Here is a 9,602-nt window from a genome sequence, read left to right on the forward strand (position 1 = left end):
CCTTTTGAGAAAGAGTTAAAGTGTTTTTCAGAGTGATTATATCCTTTTACACTCCAGCTGTCCAGGTGTATGAGACTATCAGTAGCCCTACCCCTTTGTCATCACTTGGCATTGTCAGAATTTTTAATTGTTTTCCCTATTCTGATGGATGTGCTGTGGTATCGCATTGTGATTTTAATTTGCATTCCTCTAATAACTAATGATGTTGAGCATATTTATCTATAATTATTGGATATTTGTGTGTCTTTTTTAAAAACTGTTATCTTAGTCACGTAGTGCTGCTGTAACAGAAATACCACAAGTGGATGGATTTAACAAACAGTTCATTCCCGCACATAATCTAGAAGTCCAAATTCAGGGTGTCAGCTACCGGGGAACACTTTCTCTGCTGGCTCTGGATGAAGGTTCTTGTCATCAGTCTTTCCCTGGACTAGGCTTTCAGTGCAGGAACCCTGGGCCCCAAGGACGTGCTCTGCCCCTGGGGCTGCTCTCCTGGTGGTATGAGGTCCCCTCTCATCTATGCTCACTTCTCTCCTTTATATCAGAAGACATTGACTCAAACTACAGCCTAATCTTGTGGATGAGCCCTGATTCGTTACCATAACTGCCGCCTATCCCGTCTCATTAACATCAGAGGTAGGATTTATGACACACAGGAAAATCACATCAGATGACAAAATGGTAGAAAATCACACAATACTGGGAATCATGGCCCAGCCAAATCAATACGTACATTTTTTGGGGACACAATTCAATCCATGACAGTCTTTATTCAAATGATTTGCCCACTGTTTTTTGAGTTGCTGATTTTATTCTTGGATTGTAAAAGTTCTGTTAGTTCAAGTGTGTCATAACGCTAATGATTTGAGAAGAAATTTTCTCAATGTTTTTGTAACATCTTTGTTCCTCAGACTGTATATCATAGGGTTGAACAATGGGGTCAAAATGGTGTAGAAAAGAGAGAGAAGTTTGTCTGTTTCTTCATATTGGTTGGATTTAGGTTTTAAATAGGTAATAGTAGCTGATCCATAGAATAAAACTACAACTATGAGGTGGGAAGAACAGGTAGAAAAGGCTTTGGTCCGTCCTGTGTTTAATGGCAACTTGAGGATGGTTGATATAATTCTGGTATAGGACCCAAGTATCAACACAAAAGAAACCGTGACGAATACTACAGCAAATATATAGCCCACCATCTCATTGACAAAGATGTCACCACAGGCCAGCTTGAGGATTGGGGGAATGTCACAGAAGATGTGATTGATTTGGTTAGAACCACAAAAAGACAGAGAGAAAATCTGTCCTGTTTGCCCTATCTCAATGGGAATGTCACTGATCCAGGAGCCAGCCACTAGCTGGATGCAAGTTTTGTGGTTCATGACTATAGGATAATGCAGAGGGTGACAGATGGCCACGTAATGGTCATAGGCCATCACCGCCAGGAAAAGGCATTCTGTGGCTCCAAGCATAAGGCCAAAGCACATTTGCGTAGCACAAGCAAAAAAAGAAATGTTTCCTTTCTGGGTCCAAAGATCCATGAGCATTCTAGGAAGAGTGACAGACACATAACAGATTTCTAGGAAGGAAAAGTTACCGAGAAAAAAATACATGGGAGTCTGAAGTGTGGGGTCTACGCTTGTTATTATAATTATGATGCCACTGCCCATCAGAATAATCATATAAACAACTAATAATGCTCCAAAAAGAAACCAATGGGATTTGGGAATATCAGAAAATCCTAAAAGAACAAATTCCGTCATTGTACTGATATTGGTTTCTGTTACTTTTAATTTGTTTTCTCTCTGTGGATTTGTTCTTCTTGGCTACATTTTCCCTTTTGATAATTGAATTGTGACATGGGCATTGGCCTTTATAATTTCTCAGTTTCTTTCTGACACTTGTATTCTGTGATCCTGGGTGATCTGATGTGAAACCAGGAGCAATTAAGTCACCTGCAGAGAAAATCAATTCAATCGATAAAATGTGCATGCAATTGATTTATAATTCTAGATTTGCATTCTAATCATTCCAATAAGATCCATAGCCATACATTTTTATTAATCTTTCCATACAAGAGGGGAGAATGCAACTGAGATCTTTAATTCAGTTAAATATGGAATCATAATCTGATCTACCCTTCTTTTAACTGAGAATTTCCTCAAACCAATTCCCTTCTTTCAAAGTTTTCCCTCTTTCCAAAATTGGTCTGTCTTTAAATTTCACATATATCTTAAATGCTTTCTGTTTGTTTTTGATCTTCATTTACACATAAAATCCAACCCTGCACACCATATACTCAAACAGGACTCTGCATTTTTTTTGTTTGTAACTCAGGGAATAAGGTTCCATGTTTGTTTTCCATTTTTATGTGCCTGTTTCATCTCTTTTAATGAATATGTAAATGATTGAGCCCAGGTATTGTATTTCACAACTTTCTCTATCACTACCTCCTATATACCAATAAACCATAGAGTTTCCAAGGAACAGGTAGCTGGTGGTTTCAAACTACCCCACCAGGGCTCCAATTGTATTTAATATTTATTAATATATAACCTTAAGACGCATAATTCATTTAATCCAACACATTTTATCTTTTGTTCTCTGGTATTCATGTTTCTCTTATTAGGGTTACAACTGAGGCCTCGCTATCTCCATAAGTCCCTACAACCATGTCTAACCCTCTTCCGCTGCATTCCCTCCAGTTATTTCTTTTTCTGATCAAGCCCTAGAGCATTGCCCTAATCATGATTTCTGGTTGCTGGCAATCCTGCTCCGTGGAGGGGAGAGACCAGATTGGCTGAGAGGGAAGGGGTTTATTTGCTGAATTCTGGAACCAATTTTCACACTCTCAGGAGCAGACATACTAGCAGCTGTATGCACATCACTCACAACACTTAAACTTTCAAAAAATGCTGATTTTCCTCACCTCTATTTTTTTATGCCTAACTCCTTAGTTCAAACTATCCTCTTATTTTTGGAATGAAAATAATAGCCTTGTTCCACTACAATACCATGTGTACAGGAAAACCAGTGTGGAGATTGAAAAGGTGTAAATTCCCTCATTTTACTACCATGCTAAAAGCACTTTCATGGATTCCCATTGTACTTGGAAAAATCCAAATTTATTTCCAGGAATTGAAAACTGAGATATAACTTGGCCTCTGCCTTTATTTCCAATCTCATTGACTACAACACCCCCACTTCCCCACCCTGGGCAATCAGTTCTTTAGGTTTCTAAGAATGTAAACCTTAAGGGTCTTCTTCCGCTCTTTCATCTGCCCAGAATGTTCTTTACAGAGTTACTTCTTCTATTTAGGACTCAGCTCAAATGTCACTTCTTCAGAGAGGTCTTCTCAGGATTATCCTAGAGATTGTATTGTTGCTGTTAGGTGTCTCATAGTAATCCCATGTGACAGAGTGTAAATGCCCCATAAGTTTTTCCTGGCTGTAATGTTTATGGAACAAATGGTCAAGTCCTTTCTCCAGTAGAGCTGCTGAGTGAATTTAAACTGCCAAACTTTCAGTTAGCAATGAAGGACTTAATTGTTGTGCCACCATGGCTCCTTAAGGATTGCATTGTTGTTGTTAGGTGCTGCCAAGTCAGTTCTGACCCATAGGAATCCTATGTACAACAGAAAGAAACACTGCCCTGTCCTAAACAAATCCTCATAACTGTAGTTATACTTGAGATCATTGTCCCAGCCACTGTGTCAGTCCATCTCATTGAGGGTTTTCCTCTCTTTCACTGACCCTCTGTTTTACCGAGCATGATGTCCTTCTCCCGGGACTGGTCCCTTCTGATAACATGTCCAAAGTATGTAAGATGATGTCTCGTCATCCTTGCTTCTAAGGAACATTTAGGCTGTACTTCTTCCAAGTCAGATTTTTCCTTCTTTTGTCAGCCAATGGTATATCCAATATTCTTCCTCAGCACCATAATTCAAAGGTGTCAATTCTTCTTCAGTCTTCTCTATTCATAGTCGCGCTTTCACATGCATACAACGTGATTAAAAGCACCATCACTTGGGTCAGGTGCACCTTAGTCCTTAAAATGACATCTTTGCTTTTTAACACTTGAAAGGCATCTTTTGCAGCAGATTTTCCCAATGCAAAACATCATTTGATTTCTTGACTGCTGCTTCCATGGGTGTTGATTGCAAAGCCAGGATTATATTAGTACCATTGAGTTATATTAGTGCCAGCGTGAATTATTTCTTTATCATATTCTTATTGTTTTATTTTAAAATAAGGTGTTTATATCTCCACTTTTCATTAGAGGCTAAAAAATTGAGACTCAAAGATTTCACATAAATTTTCCAGGTTTTCACGAGTTCTGGATTTCAACTCTACTACCAAGCTATTTCCAGATTCTTAGCTGTGATATGGAAAAAATAATGAATTTTCCGAAGCTTGTTAACATTTATTCAGTTAATTATATGCCATGTACTGCAATCTGATTATATCTTCTTTTAAGATTCTTGTTCTATAACCTTGAAAACAGAGTAGTGTCTAACGGAAAGGTTTATAATTTTTAATTAATACATTATTGATTTTTTTCAACTTTTTGAAACCTGGAGTATTTTCTTCTTTCTGTCTGCTGTTCACATTATATCCTAAACCACTCCATCTTAGTACTTTATTTAATGTATTTTACCGAAGACTTTTGTATTTACTTAGTAAACCAATGGAATGAAATGGGGTCACATCCCGAAATAAACACTGGGATTGGAAAAAAGGTCCATGAACTTTAAGCTAGTATAAGCCATTTTACAAACCTAAGATATACCATTTTACTTACAACAATGCACATCGTGTGGAATGATGTGCAACGGCTAAGTACATAAGAATGTGAGTAAAGCACACAGGTACTTTATAGATTACTGTGAGGACAAAATGCATCTATAGTAGTTAGAGCTAGCTGAAAACCTCAATTAACTATTAGGTTGATCAATGCCCATGAATATTTTTGCAATCAATCTAGTCCATAATACAATGAAACCTGCGAGAGGTGGTATTCAACTGGCCTGCCTTGTTTTCCAGGTCTGGCAAGTTTTCTGCCTTGGGCAGGATACAGTCTTACCATTTTTCTATTGCTCTCTATTAAGAACTCCTACCTCCTAAACACCCTGTGAGTTTTCCTTCTCTGACGGGTTCTGCTTTACATAGGTTCTGATTTTCAAGGATTTTACTGTATAGTTTCTGGCCTATGAATTCTAACACTATTTCCCTGATGAGCCCTCAAATATGCTATTTGACTATATGCATGTCTTTTATTCCCTTGACATTACATCCTATGATTTAGTAAGAATGTTTCACAAGGTTATGCCCCAACATGGTATGCTGCATATGACAATAAATTATATTAAAAGAAATTTATATTAGAAAATATATTGACCATGAAGTAGAAGAAGGTGATTAAAGGTGGTAATTGTGGTGAGAATGCAAAAAGCAAACTTTGTAAGTTTCCATTAAGATTCTAGTAGTTCTCGAGAGGCGGAGCCAAGATGGCGGACTAGGCAGACGCTACCTCGGATCCCTCTTACAACAAAGACACGGAAAAACAAGTGAATTGATCACATACATAACAATCTACGAACCCTGAACAACAAACACAGATTTAGAGACAGAGAACGAACTAATACGGGGAAGCAGCCATTGTTTCCAGAGCCTGGAGCCAGCGTACCAGTCAGGTACAGCACAAGCACAGAGAGCGGCTCCACCCCCTGAACTAACCCCGGGAGGGGGACCAGCCGGTTCCACGGGCGGCGTGGGACGCAGTCAGTAGGAGAAGTCCCCGGGAGGCAGTGACTGGTCTTGGAGCAGAAAGAGCAGCGTCTGAGCCGGGGAACCGTCCCGCAGGGATTTGGACTGGACGCAGGTACACCATAAACACGGAGAGTTGCTCCACCCCCCTGAACAAACCCCGGGAAGGGGATCAGCCAGGTCGCACGGGCGGCGTGGGACGCAGCTGGTAGGAGAAGTCCCTGGAAGGCAGCGACTAGTATTGGAGCGGGGAGAACAGTGTCCCAGCCGGGACACTCGGTCACGGCACAAGCACGGGGACCTGCTCCACCCATCTGAACTAACCCCGGGAGGAGGCCCAACTGGTTCTCGGAGGCAGCACGGCCACGCGGCTGGAGGGACGAGAAGTCCCCGGGAGGCAGCGACTGATTTTGGAGTCGAGAGTGCACCATCCCAGTAGGGGAGCCTTGACGCTGGGTGTGGGGCTGGAAGTGGAGGATCTGAATGTGACTACAGCGGGCCAGACCCCACTGTGAAATTTATGTGAAATCTTTGAGTCTCAATTTTTTAGCCTCTAATGAAAAGTTATACCCACTGTCCGGTGTGCACCCGCCATTATTTTCATTGTTGCTCAAAAAGTTAACTCTTCGGATAATTTTTTTCGGAACTCGCTTTTCTTTAGGTATAGATATTGAGACTTACTAAATGTGGATAATTTGACCAATTGCACATAGGTTTTGTGACTGCTAGTCAGTATCTTTTTTTTCCCAATAGTCTTGAGTTTGACTCCTATCCCCATGGTTTATTACCTGTGTGATATTAAGCAATTATTTAAAGTTTCTAGGATTTACTTGTTTGTGAGAATTAAATGAAATAAAATTGGTAAAATTTATCAGCTACCTCCCAATTTTAAATTGTTTACTTATTATTTATTGCTCTATGATTATGATTATGGTAACTTGTGCTTTAAGCCTGTAGCCCTAGGATTTAACAAATTGCCCAGTTAAGTAGGTATTTGACAAAGTGGTTTTGAGTTCGTTTGTTGGCCATTATTTTTTTTGCCATTCCTTTCATCAGGGTCAGGACAAGGAATAGTTAGTGAATCTCCTAAGGTGTGAAATTTGAGAAGGCATTCAGGGCCATCCTTGAACTTGATGGATCCTGAAAAGGAGTGGCTCCTTAAATTTTGCAAGAGTCATGGTGCCTCTTGCCTCATCCTACTTTTCATTTCTCCATTCTAATGGGTTTGAACTTTGTCCATGAAGCAGTGGAGAGGTATGGTGCCATGGCAAAAGATAGAAACCAAAACCGTTGTCTATGAATCAATTCCAACTCATAGGACATAGTAGAACTGTCCCATAAGGTTTCTGAGGCTATAAATCTTAGGAAAGATGACTGCCACAACTTTATATCAAGGAGCAGCAGGTTGGTGTGAACCACTGGCCATTTGGTTAACAGCCAAGTGCTTAACCACTGCGTAACCAGGACTCCGTGCCCCTGGTTAGAGAATAGTGTTTCTCAGACAGACTGGAACTAAATTGTAGTTCCAATATCATCTAGCCGTGTGATGACTTCATGCAAATTAATTAATCTTCCCATGTCACAGTTTGCTCAACTGTAAAATGGCCAGCAACTATACAAACATTTAGTGTTGTTACCTGAATTAAATTGTTTAATATAAGCTAAACACCTTGAAGAAGTTCTGACATTTATGAAAGGCTATTATTATTGTTATCTATTATTATTATTGTTATTAATGATTCTTTATATCTAGTTTGTGGACATGTAACATCTGTTGTACTCATCACTGGTGAGCACTTAGAATTGCAATTAGGGTAAAACCCTTTGCATTTTCTTTTACTGATACTAAGTGATCTGAGATGTAAAAACTGTGACTATTTTCCTGCTTGAAAGCAATATAGATCCTAGAAAATGGGTGTTTACCTAATATGGTACTCAGGCTTGATTCTAAACTGAATAAAGGAATAGACATTATTAAAATGAAAGCAACACTTTTAAGAGGGAGAGAAGAATTAAGACTCGCCAGAGGACAAAAGAACCAAATCTTTATGTATTCCTTTACAAATGATAGCATTTAATAAAAAATAATTTGTTAATTGAATACAATGACTTTGAGTGCTAAATGAGATAGCATTTCTAATTGTACAAACTCAGGTGTTTGGTGATGAAATTATCCACATGTAACATTAAATATATAAGATTTGTCTATGGTTTTCTCAAGAGAACAAGGTAGAAAGAGCAGAGATTTACCCTGTGTGTTCTCCCAAAACTATCTATATTACTCTTCTTTCTTGGAAATGTTTAAGGTCTTATTACTTTAAGGGAAATGAAACTTAATGTTATCATATTTTTATTTGAGATTTAAGCACCCATCCCCCGGAAAAATTCTAAATGATTAAGGAACATGTAATCATATTCTGACTGAGTCCTGGTTGCTCAGTGGTTAAGTTTTCGGCTGCTAACCGAAAGGTCGATAGTTCAAACTCAACAGCCACTATATGGGAGGAAGATATGGAAGTTCTACGCTATCCTATCTTCCCTTTACTCTATCCTGTATTGCCAGTGGGAGGCAAAGAGTTTGCACTGGTTAACAATTTTTATGATTCAGATGGATATGTCACTGTCAATGTCCCCACTCTATCTAAACCTCAGCTGTTAGTATTTTTAATATAAATTAGAAACATAAACCCTGAAATTAATCTGAAAACCAATATAAACTTAAAGCTTTACATTATTGTATACATTCTTTAATGTAAGAATATGATTTTTTTTAATAAATATTTCTTGGATTCCTCAACTAATGTGAATTTATTTCATGGATTGTTTTACTTTAAATGTCCTCTTAAAATGCCATCAGAACTAAAATACATAAATATGATACTTATTTGCTACAAAGCCTTTGATAGAAATGAAGTTTTCCTATAATGTTACTTTTAAAAAAAATTGTTATTTAGTATTCTTAAAATAACATAGCAGGTTTTCTAATTTTCGGTGTCTCAAAGTAATTAACTATTTCTTTTTTTTTTTTTTTAATTTAAAAACATGAAAACCCTGGTGGCGTAGTGGTTAAGTGCTATGGCTGCTAACCAAAGGGCTGGCAGTTCGAATCCACCAGGTGCTTCTTGGAAACTCTATGGGACAGTTCTACTCTGTCCTATAGGGTCGCTATGAGTCGGAATCAACTCGACGGCACTGGGTTTGGTTTGGTTTGGTTTGGTTTATCTAAAATCATTGTTTAAGGTAAATCATATTTAATAGAGTCAGAAATATAAAGACACTGTTTTAATAAGACAGCACATTTGCTACTGTATATTAAATATTGATTTTAATAATATCATGACCTAAAGTTCAATATTAATATAAAAAGCTCAATATTGATATAAAACATTTCATATTTACCATTCTTATTTTTGATAATAGGAGCCCTGGTGGCTCCGTGGTTAACTTGCTCGGCTGCTATTAGTTAGAACCCACCATCCAGTCGCAGAACAAAGTTATGGTAGCCTGCGTCCATCACCACTTACAGCCTTGGAACCCCGATGAAGCAGTTATACTCTGTCCTGAAGGTTCGCTGGGAGTCGTAATTGACTTGACAGCAGTGGATTTGGGTTTTGATTTGTTTGTGATAATCCTGTTTCCTCCTCCCTGAAGAGCGTTTCTCTGGCTGAAACAACTTGTTTAATCAATGGTATTCAACCGACCTTTAAAACAGTGTACTCAGTTCAAATGTGGAATGCCCTTTAAATACCAAATAGTTATCTCTACCCCCTGACATCTCTTCCACCTGATACAGTTAAATTTCTAATTAAACAAATCTCATTGGCATTCTCTGGTCTATT

General features: G+C 38.4%; 1 protein-coding gene across 1 annotated transcript; it reads right to left on the reverse strand.

The window, feature by feature from the left end:
- Positions 1-848: 848 nt before the first annotated feature.
- Positions 849-5,304, reverse strand: LOC111749090 (olfactory receptor 10AG1-like). The gene has a single exon (XM_023542390.2). It carries the CDS (start codon positions 1,758-1,760, stop codon positions 849-851), a length of 912 nt encoding a protein of 303 aa, XP_023398158.2. The 5' UTR covers positions 1,761-5,304.
- Between the last annotated feature and the right edge of the window lie 4,298 nt (positions 5,305-9,602).

The sequence above is a fragment of the Loxodonta africana genome, chromosome 7 (assembly GCF_030014295.1).
Source record: "Loxodonta africana isolate mLoxAfr1 chromosome 7, mLoxAfr1.hap2, whole genome shotgun sequence".
Classification (NCBI taxonomy): domain Eukaryota; kingdom Metazoa; phylum Chordata; class Mammalia; order Proboscidea; family Elephantidae; genus Loxodonta; species Loxodonta africana.